This window comes from Ambystoma mexicanum, chromosome 11, assembly GCF_040938575.1.
Source record: "Ambystoma mexicanum isolate Mex_15411 chromosome 11, UKY_AmexF1_1, whole genome shotgun sequence".
In the NCBI taxonomy this organism is placed as follows: domain Eukaryota; kingdom Metazoa; phylum Chordata; class Amphibia; order Caudata; family Ambystomatidae; genus Ambystoma; species Ambystoma mexicanum.
Genome location: NC_090934.1, coordinates 18,657,748 through 18,683,331, shown reverse-complemented (window position 1 = coordinate 18,683,331; position 25,584 = coordinate 18,657,748). Strand labels below are relative to the sequence as shown.

Genomic DNA, 25,584 nt, shown 5'->3' with positions numbered 1-25,584 from the left:
TTTCTCATGCTAGTGCCTTCCGGCATTGCGGTTGCGGGAGGACATGATACCAGCCATAAGGAGTATGCATAGATGACTTCAGCTGTGCAGTGTGCATATGTGATCCCAGCCATGCAGAATTTACATACATGATCAGACATACAAATTGTGAATATTTTATCCCAGGTATTCAGTGTGTGCAAATATGATCCCAGGCATTCACTGTGCGTATTGGACCCCTGTCACAGATGGCCTCAAGAGCAACATCAACTCCCATAGGCTGTTCAAGGGTTTTCATTGTTTGTTTTGTTAAGGGGCTCACAAAGAGCTGCCCCTCTCTGTCTCGTCTAGTGCAGGCCCTTCCCTCCCTAGCCCAGAGGCCCCTCAACCCAAGGCTTGTCACTAGAGATTGGTAGAACTGGCTGGCACAGCATGATGGCCTAAGGACTCCCTCTGGGAACTATCTAGGAGCCCCGGATCTACGTCTGCCAGGATAGCTGCCTTTTAGACACTCAGGCCCTGCTTCTCTCTTCCTACCACTCCCTTGTCTTATCTATTCCTCTGCCGTTTCGCCTCCTATCGCCCCCCTCCATTCTATCCCTTCAATATTACTCTTTCTACATCTGATATCTAACTCCACTCTCAGACCTATACTCTCTTACGCTACTCCCCTCTCTATGCTACTACTTTCTCCTTCCCACACTACTACTCCCCTCTCTTCACCACTAATCTCCACTACTTCTACTTCCCCTCCACACTACTGCTCCTCTCACTACTACTACTCCCCTCCACTACTATTATACTACTCCCCTCTTTTCACTACTACCACTCCCCTTGCCACATTACTCCTCTCTCCTTCCCACACTACTTCCTTCTCTTCACCACTACTCTCCGCACTACGACTACCACTCCCTCCTCCACACTACTACTACTCCCCTCTCTTCACCACTACTCTCTACAACTTCTACTTCCCTCTCCACACTATTCCTCCCGTCTCTGCACTACTACGCACTACTACCACTCCCCTTTCCACATTACTACTCTCTCCTTCCCACACTACTTCCCTCTCTTCACCAATACTCTCCACTACTCCCTGCTCCACACTACTACTCCCTTCACTACTAATACTCCCCTCCACTACTATTACCCTCTCTGCACTACTACCACTCCTCTTGCCACATTACTACTCTCTCCTTCCCACACTACTTCCCTCTCTTCACCAATACTCTTCCCTACGCCCTGCTCCACACTACTACTCCCCTCACTGCACTAATACTCCCCTCCACTACTATTACCCTCTCTGCACTACTACTACCCTCCACTACTATTACCCTCACTGCACTACTAACCCCCTCTTTTCACTACTACCACTCCCCTTGCCACATGACTACTCTCTCCTTCCCACACTACTCCCCTCTCTTCACCACTACTCTCCACTACCTCCCTCTCCACACTACTACCACTCCCTGCTCCACACTGATACTACTCTCCTCACTACTGCTCCCCTCTACTCTCCACCCCATCTTCTCCCAGAGACACCATTCTCTCACCTTTCCAGTCAACTCCCATTTTCTCTCTCCTCTATATGAGGAGCCAGGAATGAAAGTCAGACACATGGTTGCCATGTTTTTGGTGAAAGACTTTTATTCAACAAAAATGGAGTTGGGAAAAGGCCTCTCTTACCCGTCTAAGAGGAATTTCCCTACATAAAACCAAAACCTAAGGATCTATCTGTGTCAGGATGTCAAAATCAAAAGTGTGCTTTATATATTTATTGTTTTCTTGTTAGGCGCTTATACAATAAGAACATACTGCGCAGAAGGGAGCGAGGGTGGGAAATACATACATACATAATATTTAACAGCAGAGGGGGAAGGGACAAATGTACTATGCCTTGTGAGTATTCAAAACGTGCAAGTGTTGAAAGGAAGAGGGAAGAGGGGGTAAGTGCTAGGCTGTCCGAGCTCGTGGATGAGCCCTAGACGAAGTGCTAGAAATGTTGAGTGCTACACGGTCAAACCCGCTGGGAGGTGTAAGTGCGAACCTCCAGAGCGGAGGGTGTGAAATAGAGTTCTGTGGATTGACAGGGAGAATTCTCATTTCGAAGGGATTGTGTCCTCCGACGTATTCCTTATCTTGATAGATCATCTCCAACTTGCTGGCCTCGTAATTTTTTTATCAGTAGAGGGCGCTGCGCGTCGATGTCCCTCGAACCGTTGTCCCTCGACAGCCTCCATATCGGCACCGACGTCATCATGCGTATAAATAGACTTGCGCAGCGTCCGTTGCTCAGTTCCATTTTGACGTTAACAGTTGTTTTACATGAATTGGTTAGTTACCCAGAAGGAGCGTAAGTTGTAACCACAAGGGAAGTTTTACTGAGGGGATGTATGGGAGGGGCGATAAGGAATACATCGGAGGAACATCCCATCGAAAGAATGTTACCAGGTAAGAAGTAACTTGTTCTTCGAAGGGATTGTGTCCTCCGACGTATTCCTTATCTTGATAGACTCCCATAGCAGTGGTGTGTAACTGGAGGTGGGAGTAAAATTGCCATGTTTCCCTTATTAGGAATGATATAACTGTTAAGCAGATGCCGGTTCCTAGACAAACTACCCTATGGGGCCTTCCTTCAGTGAAAGGGCATTACCCCTGTGGCAAGTGTTTGATGTGTAAATATACAGTAGAGACTAAACAAATTCAGTTGAATCCATCACGAGTTTGGGTTCTTAATGAAATGACAAACTGCAATTCTGAAAATGTTGTTTATTTGATCACATGTCCTTGTGAGTTAAAATATATTGGTAAAACAAATAGAAAATGTAAGACACGAATGACAGAACATCGAAGTTGCATTAAGAATAAAGTCATTGCAGCTCCCATGGTGAAACATTTTTTAGAGAAGAATAACACACATGAAGACTTGAGGTGGGTCATCCTTAAAAAAATCTATGGCTCTAACAAACAAGAGATAGCTAGGAGACTCTCCACCTTTGAACAAAAAATGATTTTCAACTGCCAGAGCCACATTAGAGGGCTTAATGAGGTGGTGGAGTGGCATCATATGCACCTATGAGATGTGTACTGTTCTATGTGTCTCCTTTAGGAGTTATACATTTCGTGTTGAAGTATAAATATGCTTATGCTGTATTGATTTTTCAGACTCTGTATATTCTTTATGTACATCTGTGAATAATGAGGAAGAATGAGGTTGATTAATAATTTTGTGTAAGTTACAGCTATGCATGTGTATTAATCTTTTCACCACCATGTGATCGCGCCCCTTTTTTGTTACTGCATTTTTATGTTACTACATGTCTTACTAACTATTGCAATTTGATGCGTTTTGGGACCCATGTTGTATTTTCAAGTTCAGGCTGGCCACTGGTGTGGAGTATGCAGTGGTTTAGAGTCCCTTGTTAGGGCTCTGTATATTATCATATAACGGTAGTCCGTTTTTTGTCTCTAGGACAAGACGCGAGCGTGCATGGGACGGCGCCGCGTCTCAGTGCTACATGACTTTAGTCCGTTTTTGGTGTCTAGGTCGAGACACGAGCGTGTGTGTAAATACGGCGTCGCTTATAGTTAGGTCCGCGGTGATCAGCAATAGATGAGTTGGGTCCTGTTTAACGCTAAAGGTAAGGGGCATTGGCTGTGGAGTACTTTGGGAGAATTGTTGCGACTGGCCGTTATATTGAGTGACTGGCCCTATGTATATTTTCCTTTTTAGCATTGAGGCAATGCCGTGAGCACCCCTCGCTAATATAAGAGTTTTACTGTGAAACTCTGAGGTTGATTCCGTAGTGAAGATTAGAGGTAATATATTTTTATTGTTAGAACCTATGAGAAGGTGATGGCACATAAATTGGGTTACATCACGGTGGTGGTAGCATGTGGTTGACACTGGCATTTGTTTGTCTTTACATAAACATAAGGTGCTAAAGTTGGGGCACATGGTGATCTAAGTTCCTGTTGTTAGGATATAATTATTGTACCTGTGAGGTGCTGTGTTAGTCATTAGATGTGGTGTTTGTGTTTAATTTGATGTGCAGGTTTTGGAACCAGGAGGGTGATTTGGAGTACCCAGCTACTGAAACAAACTTGACTTGAGAAGTTTTATGCTATTCGATTGGACAGTGTCCTTAGCGCTACTTACTATCATTCGTAGAGGTATAGTAGTGTTGTTCTTTGTGGGGCAGGTCTAGTTGAGACCTGTTCCTGTGTCCTTTGGACATCAATATGATGGTGTCTAGAGGCGTTTGGGTTATGATAATCATATGGCTCACTGTCTGATATGTTGGTGTTGGTTGTTATCCTTTTTAGGTGACCCCATTTTTGGATTACCTTACCCTGGATTTAGGATTGCAGGGTGGTGAAAACTGATGTAAAAAGGTTCTCTCCCCTGAAGAAAGTTCTAGCATTTGGAAGCACAAGGAACTGAAACATGTCGGGATATGTTGTTAATCGACACTTTGTTTAATGTTTAGTGGACGTTAATCGTCATGTGTCTGTGAATTTTTATGTTGTAAACTTTGTGGTATATTTCATCCCATTAGATTGGTGTTATACCCACCATGTGGGTCATAATCTTGGGTTATACAGTGTGTTTCAGAACAAGCTGTTTTAACAATGTTTTATTGAATTTGAATATGAAAATTAAAATGACTTAATCTATAAATTTGTGTTACACACCAAGTCCATTTTGTCAGGACTAATAGGTATGGGTCATTACTAACCATCTTCGCTTAGACAGATGAGCAATCTAATAGACTAAAGGTTGTGTACCTTTTCTTCTTTTGTGTACAAACATTTATGGTTAGCCTCGGACCGTGGAGTTAGGTTTCCAGCGGGGTATCAGTGATCTTATGTATAATGAGCTGTAGGGAAGTTACACAGAGATTCACAGTGACAGGTATTCAAATAAACTCTTACACTCAAGGTTTCTTGAATAAACAATTATTAATTTATTTATCAGTCAGTTAGAATAAGCCTTCTTCAGAAGGGAGCAATATAATAGTAACACACAAATACACTTCAATACTGTACACTCTTGGCTTCTAAATCAGTAAAGAGCCTTTTGGAATGGCCCACAGACACAACCTACACCCTCAGGTGACTTCAATAGCTAGGGTGCTGGAGACATTAATATCTTACTGTTGGCATTTAGAATACTGTTATAAGTTGGTAAAAGGAAAAGATTATTAGAACAAGAGACCACAAATATTCGTAAGCAGGCAAATACTTTTGGATCCCTGCAGCAGAGTCATTCAGTATAACAGGCTAGACCAAGGCCAATGGGCAGAAGTCTTATATAATATGATGCACTTCTGATGGGTAAGTAGAAAAGTCTTTGCACAATGTTTTAGAAGTCTTTGAAGAAAAGAAGAATCAAATGTAGGGCCACAAACCGTTAGACTTGTGAGTAGTAGAAGATGCAAGCAGTTCTACAGCAAAAGGTAAGTTCTCTCAGACTTTGTTACAGTACCTTTGAATTGAAGAAAAAGTGCAGCAGTTGACTTCTGTTCCTGTACAGCTCTGCAGATCTCTCTGTTCCTGGGTCTCATTCGTGGGGGCAAGAGGGAGGATTTCTGGGGATTCCTGCACTGCAGTGGGACGGTCACCGCTCGCAACCAGCAATCTTCAAATCAGTGGCAGTTCAGTGTTTCAGCTCCTCGCGTCTACCGCAAATAGCAACACTGTGGTTCCTGGCTGTCGAGATGGACTTTTCTTGCTTCTGGGGTCCTGCACTGTGTTGAATGGGCTCATGCTCAGTCAGTCCTGCTTCCTGGAAGTCCGGAGGATCTTCCTGGAGCTCTAAGCCAGCTTAAAAGCAACGCACACAATCTGGTGTTCCTTTCCCTGGCTATATAGTGTCCAGCAGCAACTCTGTGGAAATTTGACCAGCTCTGAGATGGATGTCCAGGTGGCTTACTTTGGAGTTGATTGGTCCCAACAACTCACAGGGAGATGTCATCCTTGCAGGGGCTTCTCTTTCGATACGAATTTGGAGTTTCAGCACAGCAGCTGGGCTTCACGGGGCAAACCAACGATCCAGGAGTTGCAGCAGGCGTCCTCCTCAAGTTCTTATTTGATTCCTTCGTCCAGTAGTGGACTCTGCCTCCGAAGCCAAAAGCCTCACCTTTTATTCAGTTCTCTCCCATTCATTCCATCCTAGCTGTCAGTCACCGAGCAGGGTGGCTGTGCTGGCGGGACACTCAGCCGGCCAATAACTACAGAGTGCATTTGGGTCTCCTAGGAGACAAAGCACAGGGATTTTCGAGCACCTCCGTCACTTTCTGCCTACCCCAGACACCCTGGAGCGAGAGGCATGCTTCACTCGTGAATCACGCCAAAGGCAAAGCGAACAATGGGACCAAACCTGGTTTAGCGCGCAGAGTAAATCTCAAGAAGGACCTTTCCACAAAGAAATGGAGATAAAATAAGACCGGGCCATTTTCACAAAAATGGCACCCTTGGGTGGTTTACTGTAGCTGCGAACGCAGCCTGTGGTAAATGCACACTGTGGTAGTTAAAACAAAACCACTGCCACCAGACATTCAGTGAGAAAAAGTTAACATAAACATGTTACCTCAAAAGCTAGACAAAGGGAATACTAGGTAACCCCCTCCCTCCCCCAGCGCTCTATTGTAAAATGGTGTGTGCAGGGTCTAGAAAGTTACAAATGTAAGTAAAGTCATTTTCACTTTACTGCTCTGGGATACGGTAGTTTATCCGAGAGAAGGTATTTAAACCTTTGGGAAATCTGAAAGACTTCCCTGTGCCACTGCACTGAAGGTGCGATGTGCCACAATGTAAAAGATGATTCCTATGGAGTTTGTCAGACTCCACAACCAAAAGAAACACAAAGCTCAGAAATCACATTAAAATGCTTGAGAGAGTGGGAAAAAGGGTCTCACTCTCTCCAGGGTAAAAAAAATCAAGTCTTCAAAATCCAGCAAAGTTGCTGGGGATCTCTAAGGTAGAGGCAATTGGCACATTTCTGAGAATTCTCACTAACATGCAAACATTTTTTACCAATAGGTCTTGCGATGAGAAATTTGAATAATAGTTTGCTCCAGCGTATCAGTAAATGCTTTCGTAGCCAGTTCTTCAGCTGGCCAATGTGCGCATAATTTAAGCAACGTGAATGTATCTGTGGACACTACTACTCGTAACAACTGATTCAGATCAAGAAAAGTGGGATGATGGCAGTCCATGACTTTCAATTCCTAATCAGTAGCACTCCATGGGGCATGTGCCTTCACTTAGGCTGTCTGAGCGGGTATGTCCCAACGATGGTGGTAGGGTTGTGTTTGGAAACCCTTTCAGAGTGCCTGAGGATGGTGAAAACAGGTTAAAGAGCTCAGCAATTATCTTAGGAGTAAACGGCTCGTCCATAAGATGTGTTGGTGTCGACTGGAGATAGGTTGGCAGTTGGGGATAGTCTGGTATAACCACTCTCCAGTCCGGGGTTTCTTTAAGAATAGCCGGATTATATGTGTCCAAAATATCTTCTGGACTTACTTTTAACGGGGGTTCTGTGAAGTACAGGGTGTAATCCTATGTGCCCAGCCTTATGGGCCGGTACCTGTAGGTTTGACTGCTCGTTATTCAAAACGTTTACTTGCTCCTTGAGTTTCTCTTGAGCCTCTTTTAATGGCCAGGTCAGACTCAGCGTGCAGCTTCGTTATACTAGTCGAGATAACTGTCCCATTGATGTTGGTGTAAACGTGCACCTTTCTTCTGTAGTACCTTCCAAAAATTTGTTATCCTGTCTAAATCAAATATGCTTTAATGCGTAAAGTATCTAAGTGACTCAGTCTGTGTATATTCATGCCATTGATACAGGTACTGGCATGCTTTTGGCAAATAGTGAGTAGACCTGAAGTGTGCTTGACTAGGAGGAAGCGACACTTGTCTAGACTGCCCTGGACCCATTCTCTCAGGGGTAAGACAAGGTATGAATTATTATGGATTCAGGTACGTTCCTAACTCATCTGCATTGGGACGCTATTGAGTCCCTGGCTGGTGGCGCGAGTATGACTCATTAGCTTAACCCCTCGTCTGTGTCTCTCCAGGGGCACATGTCTCACACCCAGCCTTCATTCCTCCCTCGTACAGAGATTCAGATAACTGCTGGTTCTCAGCTTATATCTGTGAGAAACCTGAAGGTGTCTCACCCTCTTGTACCTAGGGAATCTGTCATGCAGATGGCCAGGACATGGTCATCTCTATTGGATCCAGTTCCTGTGGGTGGACCAGTGTGGGAGGATCACCTGGATGAGGGGTTTTTGGGGAGTGGAAGTGGAACACTGAAGGGTGAGACGCGGTAGCCCCTTCCCAATAACACATTTCCCCATCCTACCAGGTTGGAGACCTAGGAACCAACCCCCCCCCCCAATCCTGCACCCCTTTTTTCTACACAAATGATTTCTTGCGAACAGTTCACTGTGACCAGAGCAGTATACCTGACATGTCCCAACGCAAGGTTCAGGCAATTACTATTAATTACATACACCTGACTTCCATCACACTTCCCCACACAGATAAAAGGCGGAGCACGAAAGCCCATGCTGACCCAGGTAAAACGTACGAGAAAGGAGCAGTTCCGAGATGGCAGTTTAACACGAGGAGAAAAGGTAGCAAGACCAGAAATGGTTGCAAGGAGCGAATTGCCCTTGCCCTTTTCAGATGAAGAAAACTGCTACTTTCACGAACGCTCAATAAGAAGAGATATAAGACTGGGAATTAAAGCTGCAGAAAGGTGCGCTGTGTGTCGAAAGTACCCAGTGCTCTCCCACAACGATAGCCTGAAGCAGGCAGGAGCAATTGCCGCTGTGGTACGGTCCTTGGCTCCTGCAACAAAGCCGCTCCAGTAAAGTCAGCACAGCGAGTGAGCCGGAGAGACTGATAACACAATGGTCTGTTAGAACCAAGGTTACAAGCTGCAACATTGTATGAAGAAATCTACAAAGAACAGAGTGTAAGGCGTATGTGATGAGCGATGCTAATATAATTGAATATCCAAGGAGTGATTGAACTTTTGAAACCAAGGTAGATGCCGTATTCAGCGTGGTCCGATGCCACGTTGATGCTTATCCGAAAGGACTCTGCTAGCCATCCAACTGAGAGTGAAAAATTGTGAACTGCGAAATCGAAGTTGTCCTGCAACGGAACACGCCAAATCCTGTGTATATTCAAAAGTCTTCGATTGCTAAATGACCTGTAATTGGTCCGAGCCCGGCTGAGGGAGACTAATTGTGAAAAGGGGATGTGAGCCCGACTGAGGGGCATCCGGGGTGAACCCTGAGTCACCCAAGAAAAGCTTGTGGTACAAAAGACATCTGAACACGGCTGGGGTGGATCCAGGGTGAGAGTGAATCACCCTATATGAATACTTGGAAAGGAACTTTTCATTTGTTTGATACATCAGGCTCTCTGAAGCAAGAGCGTTTTGATGACTTAAAAGACTTGGGCATAGAAGGCCCTGATGCTTGTAAAGGAACCGTGTCCTTTTGCCGAATAAGCCCAACAGAGTGCTATGCTCGAGTGTCCCGCCTTGTCCCGTACTGAAAACGTGGGCAAGGGAGGCCAACGGCCTGAACATCCTGATTTATCATTTTGTGAACACTTCTTTCTTTTTCGTGAACATTACCCCCACACTATTTGTAATTTAGCAGTAAGGATTTGGCAATAGGTTATTTTAGCAGAGACTCCTCTAGGACTGCATAAGTATTATTTTGATGGTCATAGCTTGCTCCCATCTTAGATTTAGGTTTAGATAGGCGTTTATCACACCCTTGATAAAGTTCAATTAACACCTTTGAACTGTGGTCACTTGTGTCTGTTTTACTTTGATATCATGCCTTCCTTACATATCCCTGTTGCACTACGTACAATGCAGAGCGATATCCAGCTTTTCAGAGACACAAATGGTTAAGGGTCAAAGGCAAGAGACATCATCTTTAGAAATACAGCCTATTACAGTTCCTGTAATAGAGAAGAGTATGAAATAAAAGTGGCATAACAACTGGAGTTGCACATTTAGGGTTTCCAGTGATGAGTTATGGGTTAAGACAAGACAACCATGCGGTTCTCATGCAAAATAATTTCTTTGCACTCATCCAGAACCCATTCTCCCTAATACCTGATCGGTCCTACACTACTCTGCCCGATACTGTGGTCTTATATTTTTTAATATCAGTAGAAAGCATGGAAGTGCTGCTTTTAAACTGCGGTGGCCAACCGCTTTTATCATTTCCTTATACAGATAACCAGTCCTATAGGCAGGGTACTTTCCCGTCCGTATCTGCGGGTAATCGCACCAGATTACAGGTTTTTCAATTTCTGTTTTCTAGGTTCCAGAGACAAACATCAACCCCCCGTTTCAGGCCCCACCATACCATCCAAGGCATGACATGACAGTACATTGACACAATTACCTCTGTTCATCAATCCACACATTTCTGATCAACACTTTCTTCCCCGCCTGCCCGGTCTGGCTTTGGCGCTCTGGCCTGTACACCCCTCTGATGGAATCGTCTCTCTTGGGCTCAGGAGAATCACCAGGAAGTGCACCCGCCAGCCCCTGGACCTGGAAATGGAGCAGCGGGAATCTGAGCCACACCACCAATCTTATCAAGGAAAAGGATCACTCACGATTCCGGTGATTGGTGAACACTACATTAGTAGAAAGCAGGGACAGCACAAACCCAACAGCAACACGAGACACAAAGTTCTGATCGTCCTCTTCCCTCTAAGGCTGCTGGCCTTTATACCCACCAGGGCTCATGCTTTCCAAGGTAAAGGGTGGTCCAAACAGGTCAAGGTTGAACACTAAATTCCTCCTGCTAGCAAAGAACAAAACCTCATTATATCAGCCTTTGACATCAACAGGGCTCTTTCATTTTAGCCAATGTTATCAGTGAGGTCACTCTGTCGTAACTCATTCAAGGTGCCTGCACTCCTCTGACTCCCATGTGCTTTCAGGCAAGTGTGAGCAATGCAGCGACGATCGCTCCCCAGTGCCGGTTTTCTTAAGAAAGCGAGAGTCTAGATGCTGCTTGTCAAGTTTCAAAAGGCAAACACGTCAGAAGCAGGAGATGAGAAAGTGAGCATTCCAACAAGCTAGTAGAGGGGTCTTTGTTGCATAGACATGGGCAGTACGTTCTACAGTGTCCGCCTCGCAAAAGCCTGAAAAGCTGTTTACACATGGCCGTTTACAGGGCCTAGTCACTATAATGCTGCACTGCCAGGCATGGGAGAACATAACCTTTTAATTTTCCAATTTTCTTTCACATAACTCTTAGCGCCTCTGCAACACATTACGTTCTACTCATACCTCATCCTTGCCCCACTGGGTTGCCAGGGGTAGCTTACATTGGTGGGGCTGTCCCTTTCTGTCTCCGCCTTTCCGGGTACTCGCTTTTTACAACCTTGTTCAGACCAAAGTAGTTTTTCATTACTACCCTCTGTGGTCCGTCTCCCTAAACTTAGGGTTCGAAGGGATTGTGTCCTCCGACGTATTCCTTATCTTTGATAGATCATCTCCCAGCTTGCTGGCCTCGGAACATTTTTTCAGTAGAGGGCGCAGCGCGTCGACTTCCCTCGAGCCGATGTCCCTCGACAGCCTCCGTATCGGCGCCAACGTCATCACGCCTATAAATAGACTCGCGCAGCGTCCGTTGCTCAGTTCCGTTTTTCCGCGTTTCGTGGGGCCTCGGAATATCGTTGCTAAGTTCTTCAGTCAGATATACTTCATTATTCCTCGTGAATACCTACTCGTACTCGATGGCTTCCTCACCCGAACCGACGACTCCACGGTCCGGCTTCAAAAAATGTCGAGACTGTGGAAAGAAAATGTTGTTGACGGATCCTCACAGGATCTGTTTGTGGTGCCTGGGAATCGAGCACCATTGTTCGGAGTGCGAGGACTGCATGTCCATGACAGGGGAAAGCTCGAGAGAGGTAAGGCAGTTAAAACTTCTTCTAAAGTTTCCTCGGCGGAGTCGAGACATTTGTCTCCTCGCCATCACAAAAGACATTCTCGTTCTAGGTCTCGAAGCAGTTCCCATCACTCTTCGAGATCTAAGCATTCAAAAAAGAGACGTCGAAGATCCCCTTCCTCGTCTTCTGTTTCCCCAAAAAGGGTCTCCTGCCCCACAAAACATAGCTTTCAGGCTGAGTGGGAGGAATTCAGTAAAAAGATGCTGAGCGTCTTCGCGAAAGTGGCCTCGACCCCCTTGAAGACTGCTGAGGGTGATACCCTGGGTGAAAGACCCGAAAAATCAAAACACTGCGAGTCGCAGCACCCGGTGAAAGAAGCCACTCGAGAGCATCACAAACCCTCGAGTAAAGGCAAAGTCGCGTCTTCGAGGCCGTCATCAAAGATCCCTTTGACGCCGTCGTCAAAGATCCCTTCGACACATAGATCGGCGTCTTTGACTCCGTTATCGAAGGGTTCTTTGACGCACAGGTCAGTCGAGTCGACGCCGAGAAAGGACAAACCCACGGCCACCTCACAGCCAGTGGCCATACCCAGAGCCTCGATCACGAGAATGTCGTCGACAACCTCGAGTAGAATTCCGATACTCTCGAGTTCATCGAGGCCTCTACCACCTTTCTCAACGCCTTTTTCGATGGCTTCAAATGTTGTTCTTTAACGTCCGCATCGACATTTTCTCAGCCAATCATGACGAATTTGGCCCCTTCTGCTCTGGAAATGGGATTTATACAATTTTCAAGACCTGATCACTCCAGAGTCTTATCTATTTATGAAGAAGGGGAGGATTCGGATCAGGAAAGACCTTTTGAGTTGCAGGGATCTGCAACTCCTGTACCAGAGGAATTTACCTCTGAGGAAGGTAGGTTGAAAGACCTCCAAGAATCCTTACAGGAAGCAAGTGTGTTGGACACTTCCCCAGAAGTGGAATATGCCAGACCAGACCCAGGGGAACATGCTGAAACCCCTTATAGAACCTTGATGACAAGATTAATAGAGTTTATGGGGTGGTCCACACCCTCACCTGCTTTTCAGCAAGACGACCTCACAGGATCCTGTGGTGCCATTTCATGCGGCATTACAAAGGAGAATATTGGCAAACTGGGCACTGAGAACTCAGTGGTCGCAATTCTCAGGGAGAATGACCGACCTCCTTCAGGTTCCAGACAAGGTGGCTCGAGACCTTCAGTGGCGGGCCTGCCAGAAAAACATCTTGAAGGGAGAACTGTTTTGGCAACCATGGCCGGAGATAACAGTAGTCACAGATGCCTCACTCACGGGATGGGGAGCCCATACCAACGACTTGACCATCAGCGGTTGTTGGTCTCCATCGGAGTCCAGACTACATATCAACCTGTTAGAGCTGAGAGCAATCAGACTAGCGCTGAAAGCTTTTCTGCCATCTGTACAGGGGAAAAATGTCCTGATGACGGACAACACAGTGGCCATGCACTACCTCAACAAAAGAGGAGGAGTAGGATCACTGTCACGATACCTGCCCCCGGGAAACCAGGTTTGGCCCAGCTACCCCGGAAGCAGACATCATGCCATTTAATGCAAGCCCATGAACCCCAATTAGGGGCTATTTGGGTGCAGTCCTGGCGCCTATGGCGCCAGGCTCATAAGTTCAGAATCAGTCCTGGCGCCATGGGCGCCAGGCTCATGGTCAAGAACTTACCTGAAGCAGACCATGCTGCCAGTGACCAGAAGTCAAATGAGGCCTAGGAGGGACTATTTTTCCCTAGGAACTATTTTTTACTCGGGTGGGGGCCGCGGAAGGATACTTACCTGGAACTACTTCCAAGGCTATTTAAACCACGCCCTGACAGCAACCCATGCTTCGCGTTATTCTGCACCTGCAGCGTAACGCTGACCGTGCCTGCAGCAGCTTCCAGTCTTCAGCCACGCCCGCCTGGATGCCGGAGCTCCTGAAAACCTGAAAGAAAGCAGAGGGAAGGTTAGAACCAGAGTTTTACCTGCAATCCTTACCTGAATCCTGAATCTTCTTGGCTCTGACCTAGAAGGAAGAAATCATCAGATGCGCGCCGCTTTGCATCCTGCAGCGCTGCGCGGGAACTCACCTGAAGCAATCCTCCGCATTCCATCGCGCTTTTCAGCATCCAGCGGCCGCTCTCCAACACCTGTGGAAATAAAGACAATAAGGTGAGCAAGGGAGTATTCCCAGACAATAAAGGGAATCCCCAGGACTTACCTGATACCACAGGGGGTACTTACCTCATCTCGGGTCGGCGCGGCCTCCACAGCTTCTCCGCCGTACCCCAGCCCCAAAGGGGAAACAAAGGCAACACAAAAGCGCAAGTAGGGGAAACCGAATTCCGCTACAGACTTACCTGGTTACTGCCTGAGGCCGCAATCACCAGAACCTCCACCGATTCAGCGCCTGCAAAAGGAAAGGGTCACAGGTTAGACCAGGTCCTCATTTTCGAACTGAACAGAATCCATAAACACTTACCTGCATCTTACTGGTTGCCACTTGGAACTCTTCTCAAGAACTATTAAGGCAACCTAGGGAATTTGGACAGAGTGAAGGCCAGACGTTTTTGAACTCTTTTTCAAACTATTTCCTTACGGAGTCAGTACCGTTCTGCAACTCTCCAACATCCCACACCAGTGAAGTAACTGGTCATCTACGCGCCCCTGTGCTCGAGGCAGGATGGAGAGCTCATCTTTCCAAACTATCAGGTGAGAACATAGCAAGAGTTCGGAAGTAATTTGTGGGAAGAGATCGCAGGAGTGGGGGAAGGTGGGGTTGGCGCCCAGTCCCCGCAGGTGGCTAATTCCCTTTTCTCCATTACAGAAGAATATTCATACGGGCAAAACAAGCTAAGCTGGGTGGTCCGGTCCAGTCCATCATTTCGGCGCCCCGTGTGTCGCTGGAAGAGGTAACAACAGCCCAGTTCAGATCGACGCCCCCGTGGACACCAGGTGAGCGTAACAATCACTGCCACTGTGCAGAGAGGCAATGCAGCTCTGGTTTTGGGCAATTCAAGAAGGAATCTCTCTATCGGCAGTTCACCTAGCCGGAGAAAAGAACTTGACGGCGGGCGCTCTGAGCAGGCAGGGCACAGTCTCCCACGAGTGGGAACTAGCTCAGGAAGTCCTTCAGGAGATCTTCGCCCTTTGGGGAACCCCTCAAGTGGATCTGTTCACCACCAGTACCAACAGGAAGTGCAATCTGTTTTGTGCAAGGGAATTTCCCCCGAGAGGAGCTCTAGGGGACGCGTTCGTAGTGGACTGGGAGTTTCCACTCCTGTACGCGTTTCCACCAGTCCCTGTCATTCCTCAAATGATCAGGAGGTTGAGAAGATTCCAGAGGACCATGATCCTAATTGCCCCAGACTGGGCCAGGAGAACGTGGTACCCGGACCTTCTGGACATGTCCATCTGCCCTCCAATTCGTCTTCCACTCAAGGAGAGTCTTCTCTCACAGAAGGGAGGTCAGGTTCTCCATCCAGACATCAGAACCCTCAACCTTCACGCCTGGCTTCTGAAAGGTTGAGCTACAAGGATTGGGACCTCCCTGATGACGTCATGGAGGTGTTGCTTTCGGCCAGAAGGCCAGCAACAAAGTCTTTATACCGCTGCCGTTGGAACAAATTTTGCAGCTGGTGTAGAGAAGAGAATACCAACCCCTTTTCATGTGGTACACCAACGGTGTTATCCTTTCTACTCTACTTGGCAAATTCAGGCCTTCAAGTTGGCACTATCAAGGGCTATCTCGCAGCGTTATTGATCTTCAAGCGCACTGCAGAGGAGCCATCGTATTTCAAATTACCCTTAGTAATACAATTTCTAAAGGGATTAACTAATGTCTACCCTCCAAGACCGTTCCAGGTTCCTTTATGGGACTTAAATTTAGTCTTAAATTTCCTGATGGGTACTCCTTTCGATCCACTCCACTCTTGTTCGCTAAGATTTCTCACCCTTAAAACTGTCTTATTAGTGGCTTTAACATCTGCTAGAAGAGTGAGCGAATTACAAGCTCTATCTTGTAAACCCCCTCATACAATTTTTAATAAAGACAAAGTTGTCCTACAGGTGAAGCCTAATTTCCTCCCAAAGGTGGTTTCTGAATTCCACATCATTCAGAAAATTACCTTACCTTCATTCTGTCCGCCTCCCCAACCGGGGAAAGAGGAAGAAAGGCTACATAGGCTGGACCCAAGGCGGGCTTTAAGCTTTTACATCAGCAGACTTGCTAGGATTAGGCAAGCAGACCAACTGTTCGTAGGTTACTCAGGACACAAATTGGGACTACCAATAACAAAACAAACCATTTCCAGATGGATTATTTTGGCCATTCTGGAATGTTACAAACTAGCAGAGAAAGACCCTCCTCAAAATCTTAGGGCTCATTCAGCCAGGGGTATCGCAGCCTCCTCGGCCCTCCAAAGAGGGGTTCCGGTTCGAGACATATGTGCGGCTGCCACATGGTCGTCCGCACATACCTTCACAAGATTTTACAACCTGGATTCCTCTAGTCAAGAGACTAGGTTTAGCAAAGCCGTATTACATTCTGTTCATTCCTAAAAGGAAACATGACGTTTTACTCCCACCTCCAATTACACACCAGTGCAATGGGAGTCTATCAAAGATAAGGAATACGTCGGAGGACACAATCCCTTCGAAGAACAAGTTACTTCTTACCTGGTAACGTTCTTTCGATGGGATGTTCCTCCCACATATTCCTTATCGCCCCTCCCATCCATCCCCGCAGTAATACTTCACTTGTGGTTGCAGCTTACGCTCCTTCAAGGTCAATAACCAATTTATATAAAATAACTGTTAACGTCAAAACGGAACTGAGCAACGGACGCTGCGCGAGTCTATTTATACGTGTGATGACGTCGGCGCCGATATGGAGGCTGTCGAGGGACATCGGCTCGAAGGACGTCGACGCGCAGCGCCCTCTACTGAACATTTTTTCCGAGGCCAGCAAGCTGGGAGATGATCTATCAAAGATGAGGAATACGTCGGAGGAACATCCCATTGAAAGAACGTTATCAGGTAAGAAGTAACTTGTTCTTCTCTCTCCTCCCAATCCTACAGTTGTCTTTCTCCCAAATCCTAGAGTTCTCCCTCTCCTATTCTAGAGTTATCTCTAGCCCCAATTCTCTTCCCCATCTTCACTTGATATTCTTCACCTCCTCCTGCCTGCTCCCACACTGTTCCTTTTGCCCCTCTGCATCTCTTCCCTCCTCCTCTGCTCTCCCAACAATCGCTCCTCCAGCTCGCCACTTCTGTCATTCTCCCAATCGCCTCCTCTCCTCATTTCTCTACTACCTCGTCTCCTGCATTTCTACTCCCAACCACCTACATGTCTTCCTTCCATCTCTTCTCCTAACTTCCCCTAGTCGCCTTTCCTCTTCCCATGCCTATGCCTTCTTCTCTCTGCTCACTTCAAACTCCCACAATATCCCTTTTCTCTGTGCACCTTTTCCACTGCCCTGAACTCCACCCACTGGGTTGGTCTCTGGTCCATGATCTGAACGCATGCAGGGTCTGGCCCCTTGAGCATTGATCGGTTCAGGTTTCTTACTGGGCAGTGATAATTATCAATATATATTGCTGGTTTTGTGGAACAGAGCTTTTTCTCCAGGTCCCCATCTTAGATTCCCAGAATCTGCATATGCCAGGAGGGAGTGTCAATTAAATCAACGGGTCCAGCTCTCACTTCTTTGCTTATTCCTGGAGCCTCAGGTTGGTGTGCGAATGGATGAAGTTGTTAAGTTAGCAGGAGTACAATCCTGTGAAAAAGCTGATTTGGGAGTGGAGTTACTGTCGGGTGATCATGCTCTCTAGTCTCTTTCGTTTGTACGTTGAGGTCTCTCTAAGGATATTTCTCAGGCTTATCTCTAACCTCCTTAAAGGGCGCTTGTTGGCGATGCTGCCCTCCCTGCCAAGCTCTTGGGTGGAGGTTGGGATGCCCAGTGGATCCTCCCACTGGATAACTGGGGTCCTCTGGAGCGTACCTTCTCCTGGACACTACAAGTCTTAATGTAGACCTGCTATGCCCCTTGTAACGTGGCTTCTTTCCAGCCCTGCCCCTCATATCTCAATGCCTGCCCATTGGCAATCTTTTGCTCTCACTAGCTTCTTCCTGTTTGTCTATTGCCCATTGTGCTTAAAATCAGGAAACATCTGCTGTTTTTAGGTTATTTTTCCACTATATTAGGGTCAGGCAGAAAAGTCATGGCTTGTGTATAACCCTGTGATCTGCCTGGTTAGTATATGCAAAGCTGCCTGTGTCCATCTGCCTGTGTGCATATGTGAGCTTTCTGGCACAGCTATGAATTCTCCACTGGCTGTTTATAGGAGGCACCTGTTCTCTAGGTCTCTGTGGGCTGCCACTTCCAGGGGTCACACTACAGAGGGAATGGCTCCTATTGGCCCCCAGAGTAACCAATTCCTCCTTGACTTGTGTGTTCCTCTGTCGTGTGTGTGGCGGTGAGGTGGTGCTCACACAGCCATGCAATATGTGAACGTCCATTTCCACCTGTGCAGTTTATGTCCACCTTCCTGTGCTGGTGCGCGCATTCATGCGCACATAGATGCCCAACTATGCAGTGTGCGTAAATGTATATTCCTGGTCATTCAGTGAGTGCCAGCCCTGCAAGAGTGGACATTGCATGTGTTCTTTTATGGGAATACATCATGTGGCCTTCTTTCCTTGAACAGTTACTTCGAGAGTCCATTGCTGAGCACAAGCCGCACATCGACAAGCTTCTGAAGATTGGTCCTCAGCTGCAGCAACTTAACTCCGAGGAGGGGCAGATGGTGCAGGAGCGCTTCTCCACTGCAGAGTGTGCCTATGCCAGGATCAGGGAGGCAGTGCGTCAGCGTGCCATTTTATTGGATGAAGCTGTGGCTCAGGCTACACAGGTATGTGCCATTATAGTCTGTTTTCATGTCATATGCCATGTCCTTCAGCAGGCGCTACCCGTCTCACTCGTGTCTTGTACCAGTAATGCCTGCCCTATCCTGCACAGGTCTTGTTGCCTGCCCTGGTATTGGGTCTTGTGCTCTGCACCAGCTGCAAATATTATCTGCCCTGCACTTTTGTTATGTCCACTATACTGCACCAGTCCTGTGTTGCATGTCCTGTGCTCATGTTGGCTCTCCTGCCCTGCACTGGTGTTGGATCCAGTGCCCTGCACCCGTTGCTAATATTCTCTGCCCTGCACTTCTGCTATGTCCCCTACACTGCACCGGTCCTGCGTTTCCTGCCCTGGTCACATGCTCATGTCAGCTCTCCTGCTCTGCACTGGTACCTCCCTCTCTGCCCTGTACTTCTGTTATGTCTCCTACACTGCTCCGGTCCTGTGTTCCCTGTCCTCCATCAGGTGGTAATGTCGGCTCTCCTGCCCTGCACTGGTGTTGGGTCCTGTGCCTTGCGCCAGCTGCTAATGTTCTCTGCCCTGTACTTCTGTTATGTCCCCTACACTGCACCGGTCCTGTGTTGCCCGTCCTGGTCATGTGCTCATGTTGGCTCACCTGCCCTGCACTGGTGTTGGGTCCCGTGCCCTGCACCAGCTGCTAATATTCTCTGCCCTGTACTTATGTTATGTTATGTCCCCTACACTGCGCCGGTCCTGTGTTCCCTGTCCTGGTCACGTGCTCATGTCGGCTCTCCTGCCCTGCACTGGTGTTGGGTCCCTTGCCCTGTATCAGCTGCTAAGATTCTCTGCCCTTCACTTCTGCTATGTCCTCTACACTGCACCGGTCCTGTGTTCCCTGTCCTGCTACATGTGCGAATGTCAGCTCACCTCCCTGCACTGGTGTTGGGTCCCGTGCCCTGCACCAGCTGCTAATATTCTCCGCCCTGCACTTCTGCTATGTCCCCTGCACTGCATCGGTCCTGTGTTCCCTGTCCTGCATCAGGTGCTCGTGTCTGCTCTCCTTCTCTGCACAGGTGTTGGTCCCGTGCCCTGCACCAGCTGCTAATATTCTCTGCCCTCCACTTTTGCTATGTTCCCTGTCCTCCATCAGGTGGTAATGTCGGCTCTCCTGCCCTGCACTGGTGTTGGGTCCTGTGCCTTGCGCCAGCTGCTAATGTTCTCTGCCCTGTACTTCTGTTATGTCCCCTACACTGCACCGGTTCTGTGCTGCCTGTCCTGGTCATGTGCTCGTGTCTGCTCTCCTTCTCTGCACAGGTGTTGGGTCCCGTGCCCTGCACCAGCTGCTAATATTCTCCGCCCTGCACTTCTGCTATGTCCCCTGCACTGCATCGGTCCTGTGTTCCCTGTCCTGCATCAGGTGCTAATGTCGGCTCACCTGCCCTGGTGTTGGGTACCGTGCCTTGCACCAGCTGCTAATATTCTCTGTCCTGCACTTCTGCTATATCCCCTTCACTCCACCGGTCCTGTGTTGCATGTCCTGTGCTCATGTCGGCTCTCCTGCCCTGCACTGGTGTTGGGTCCCGTGCCCTGCACCGCCTGCTTATATTCTCTGCCCTGTACTTCTGCTATGCCCCCCTACACTGCACCGGTCCTGTGTCCCCTGTCCTGCATCAGGTGCTAATATTCTCTGCCCTGTACTTTTGGTATGTCCCCTACACTGCACCGGTCTGGTGTTCCCTGTCCTGGTCATGTGCTTATGTCGGCTTTCCTGCCCTGCACTGGTGTTGGGTTCCATGCCCTGCACCAGCTGCTTATATTCTCTGCCCTGTACTTCTGCTATGCCCCCTACACTGAACCGGTCCTGTGTCCCCTGTCCTGCATCAGGTGCTAATATTCTCTGCCCTGTACTTTTGGTATGTCCCCTACACTGCACCGGTCTTATGTTCCCTGTCCTGGTCATGTGCTTATGTCGGCTTTCCTGCCCTGCACTGGTGTTGGGTCCCGTGTCCTGCACCAGCTGCTTATATTCTCTGCCCTGTACTTCTGCTATGCCCCCTACACTGCACCGGTCCTGTGTCCCCTGTCCTGCATCAGGTGCTAATATTCTCTGCCCTGTACTTTTGGTATGTCCCCTACACTGCACAGGTCCTGTGTTCCCTGTCCTGCATCAAGTGCTAATATTCTCTGCCCTGTACTTCTGTTATGTCCCCTATACTGCACCGGTCCTGGTCATGTGCTCGTGTCTGCTCTCCTGCCCTGCACTGGTGTTGGGTCCTATGCCCTATATTCTCTGCCCTGCACTTCTTTTATGTTCCCTACACTGCACCGGTCCTGTGTTCTCTGTCCTGGTCGCGTGCTCATGTCGGCTCTCCTGCTCTGCACTGGTACCTCCCTCTCTGCCATGTACTTCTGTTATGTCTCTACACTGCACCAGTCCTGTGATCCCTGTCCTGCATCAAGTGCTAATGTCTGCTCTCCTCTCCTGCCCTGCACTGGTGTTGGGTCCCGTGCCCTGCACCAGTTGCTAATATTCTTTGCCCTGTACTTTTGGTATGTTCCCTACACTGCACCGGTCCTGTGTTTCCTGTCCTGATCACGTGCTCATGTCGGCTCTTCTGCTCTGGTACCTCCCTCTCTGCCATGTACTTCTGTTATGTCTCCTACACTGCAGAAGTCCTGTGTTCCGTGTCCTGCATCAGGTGCTAATGTCGGCTCTCCTGCCCTGCACTGGTGTTGGTTCCCGTGCCCTCCACCAGCTGCTAATATTCTCTGCCCTGCACTTCTGCCATGTCCCCTACACTGCACCGGCCCTGTGTTGCCTGTCCTGGTCATGTGCTCATGTCGGCTCTCCTGCCCTGCACTGGTGTTGGGTCCCATGCCCTGCACCAGCTGCTAATATCTGCCTGCTATGTCCCCTACACTGCACCGGCCCTGTGATGCCTGTCTGGTGCTCATGTCGGCTCTCCTGTCCTGCACTGGTGTTGGGTCCTATGCCCTATATTCTCTGCCCTGCACTTCTATGTTCCCTACACTGCACCGGTCCTGTGTTCTCTGTCCTGGTCACATGCTCATGTTGGCTCTTCTGCTCTGCACTGGTACCTCCCTCTCTGCCATGTACTTCTGTTATGTCTCCTACACTGCACCGGTCCTGTGATCCCTGTCCTGCATGAAGTGCTAATGTCGGCTCTTCTCTCCTCTCCTGCCCTGCACTGTTGTAGGGTCCCGTGCCCTGCACCATCTGCTAATATTCTCTGCCCTGCACTTCTGCTATGTCTGCTACACTGCACCGGCACTGTGTTGCCTGTCTGGTGCTCATGTCGGCTCTCCTGCCCTGCACTGGCGTTGGGTCCGGTGCCCTGCACCAGCTGCTAATATTCTCTGCCCCAAACCTCTGCTATGTCCTCTACACTGCACTGGCCCTGTGTTGCCTGTCCAGTGCTCATGTCGGCTCTCCTGCCCTGCACTGGTGTTGGGTCCCGTGCCCTGCACCAGCTGCTAATATTCTCTGCCCTGCACCTCTGCTATGTCCCCTACATTGCACCGGCCCTGTGTTGCCTGTCCAGTGCTCATGTCGGCTCTCCTGCCCTGCACTGGTGTTGGGTCCCGTGCCCTGCACCAGCTGCTAATATTCTCTGCCCTGCACCTCTGCTATGTCCCCTACACTGCACCGGCCCTGTGTTGCCTTTCCGGTGCTCATGTCGGCTCTCCTGCCCTGCACTGGTGTTGGGTCTCGTGCCCTGCACCAGCTGCTAATATTCTCTGCCCTGCACCTCTGCTATGTCCCCTACACTGCACCGGCCCTGTGTTGCCTTTCTGGTGCTCATGTCGGCTCTCCTGCCCTGCACTGATGTTGGGTCCCATGCCCTGCACCATCTACTTATATTCTCTGCCCTTTATTTCTGCTATGTCCCCTACACTGCACCGGTCCTGTGTTGCCTGTCCTGCACTACACCAGCAGCGTCTCCCATGCACACACCAGCACCCTGCCTTGGCGGCCTTCTACACTGCACACTAAGGAGTCATTACTAACTTCCCAGGCCGCCCTCCAGTGCACTGCGGAGTGATGCCAGGATGCCAGCTCGCCCCGTAGCTCTCTGCAGGTTGCACTTGTTGTGTTGAGTTTGCTGTTTGCTTGTTTCACGTGTGAACTAACCCTGTGTTTTTCCTCCCCTCCCATCCCACCCTGTGGATGTGCACCTCTTGTCACCTGCGTCATCACATTTCATGCGCGTCTCATGGCAGAATGTGGAGGTAAGGCAGCGCCATGCGCCCCCATACTCACTCCTGTCCCCACCTGCATGCTGCTGGGCAACTCCCGCAACCTCGCCCCCCCCCCGTATTCTGCACCGCATTCTTACCCTTCCTACTCGGGGAAGTGCCCCCACCACTAGGCGCTGTGCCATGAATTGCAGGCGATATCTGTGCTCATGGAGAACACCACACAGGCAGTGGTGGGAGCAAGAGTGCCAGAAAGGGGTGGGTGCATCAGTGCACCTCCGCCCGGGATGTTGGCAACTTTGCGTGCCAACCACAGTGCAACGCCTTTGCACCCCAAAGGCCTACTGTACCCTCTGCCACCTGCCTGCAACCTATCCGGAAGTCCATTAGCAGAAGGATAGAAGCGCGCAGTCTGTGTGCAGGCACGCGCGCGCAGGCTGCCAAGTTGCCAACTCGTGTTTCAATCTGTCCTTATGGTTCTATTAGATGGGGTCGAAATGTCACATATAGGCCGAAACTATTCAATTAGAGTACAGCTAGCAAGAGTTGAAGGGGTCAAGCCAGGCTCAAAAGTTTGGGTAGGGGCTGGATGACGATTTTAAAATTTGGTGTAATACAAATGACTTAGCAGGCCTGCCTGCCTTCAGCCACTCGATTAGGTCATTCACTGAAGTCCGGTTAAAATCCAGCATTGGCAAAGCCAAGAGTTTTCGCTTGTGTGTAAGTTGTAGGCATTTGCTAGGAACTGCTATTAGAGATCCAGGTACTTGCATCTGCTGCCAGCAATGGGCAGTTAATCCCACTGCGGCAGTGCCTGGCAAGTGCCTTTCCCATGCCTACACAGAAGCCTTGGCAGTAGTTGTTTGTCCCCTCGCTGGGGTGTGTAACTGTGCTCATGACTCCACGCCGTGTACCCACTGCATGCTGTGGGAGTCCCCGTCAGCTGGCCAGGTGGGCTAGTTTCTAAGTGCTAGCAGGATCTTCGCGTGCCCCTTGGCTGTTATGGCAGCTGCTCACCCTTCCTTGCTCTCCGGCGCAGCTGTTTAGTTTGGCATCTTGGGTATAGTAACAGTGCCAGTGTGTGTGAGACATTAGATTTGAGTATGTGCCAGGAGCTGTCACCCTGTGCCCATGCTGTGTGGAGTCTAGTCGTGGGGGCCTCGCTGCCGGCATGCATGCCACCGGATTCTAATCTTGGGTGACCTACAGCTGGCAGTCCTCAGCAATCGATGTTGTAGTGCTTTGGCGTGTGCAGAGGTGGCTTCAGGGCGCATATCCAGAAGACACGGGCATGCTGCGGCCCAGGTTAAGGGCTTCACTGCTCCTGCACTGCAATGATGTTAACAGCGGGGGCTCGCGGCTATTGTTGGCAACAGCTCTCAGCTCATCTTGCTCGGTGGGTGGGTGGACGGGTGGGCGGGTTGCTTGGTTACAGGCACTGACATGCTGCAAACCATTCAGGAAATGGCAGCTTGTAGACAGCGACCGCTCTCCCCCGCATGGTTCCCAGAGAGATGCATGGCTAAGAGGACTCATCCTCCAGGAATAGCCAACACTTGCTTTCAGTGATGGAAGCACTCTTCTCTGTCGTATGTGGTGGCGGTGAGATGTTCACCATTCGCCCTAGCTGGCAGCTCAGGGGGTTTCACCATTCGCCCTAGCAGGCAGCTCAGTGGGTTTCACCATTCGCCCTAGCTGACAACACAGGGGGGGTTTCACCAGCCGCCCTAGCTGGCTGCACAGTGGGTTTCACCATTCGCCCTTGCTGGCAGCACAGGGTTTCACCAGCCACCCTAGCTGGCAGCACAGGGGGTTTCACCATTCGCCCTAGCTGGCAGCACAGGGGGTTTCACCAGCCACCCTAGCTGGCAGCACAGGGGGTTTCACCAGCCACCCTAGCTGGCAGCACAGGGGGTTTCACCAGCCACCCTAGCTGGCAGCACAGGGGGTTTCACCAGCCACCCTAGCTGGCAACACAGGGGGTTTCACCAGCCACCCTAGCTGGCAACACGGGGTTTCACGAGCCACCCTAGCTGGCCTCAAAGTGGGTTTCACCATTCGCCCTAGCTTGCTTCCTTAGGAGAGACGTAGTGTTCTCTATATAAAGAGGAAATCCCCATAATCTCTAAATTACCTGATGGCATGTTATTGTCATATACGGTGGTCGTTGGCGTCTGTGGCATAGATGAAAACTAGGGTGCCATTAGCTTGTGCCACCACGTCGTTTCCACCGTTCTATTTGCAGGTCTATTTCTTTCCCAACATGGCTGCCGCTGGGAGGCTCTTAGCTGCAGCACTGCCGGCGGCCGGCGCGTTGCAACCGCTGATTCTTCGGACTCTATTTGTGGTCATACGCTGTTTTCCTTTTCCGTTCCGGCACATGGAACTCTATCCTTCTCTTGGGCTCTCGCTACCCTCTCTTTGCCTCGCACTATGTCCAGTTCTTTCCTCTCGCCCTTTTTTCTGGCTGCTACCTTTCCGTCCTTTCCTTTAGTGCCCTCTCCTCTCCGGTTCACCGGTTCCTGT

At 49.2% G+C, this 25,584-nt stretch overlaps 1 protein-coding gene across 20 annotated transcripts in view; it reads left to right on the top strand.

Moving 5' to 3' along the window:
- MACF1 (microtubule actin crosslinking factor 1) overlaps positions 1 to 25,584 on the top strand; it is a 1,825,008-nt gene that overhangs the window by 1,355,327 nt on the left and 444,097 nt on the right. For all 20 annotated transcript variants that reach the window (XM_069622429.1, XM_069622430.1, XM_069622431.1 and 17 more), the window contains one exon: positions 18,680 to 18,883. In XM_069622429.1, the coding sequence (XP_069478530.1) occupies positions 18,680 to 18,883 (204 nt within the window). The remainder of the gene's footprint in view (positions 1 to 18,679; positions 18,884 to 25,584) is intronic.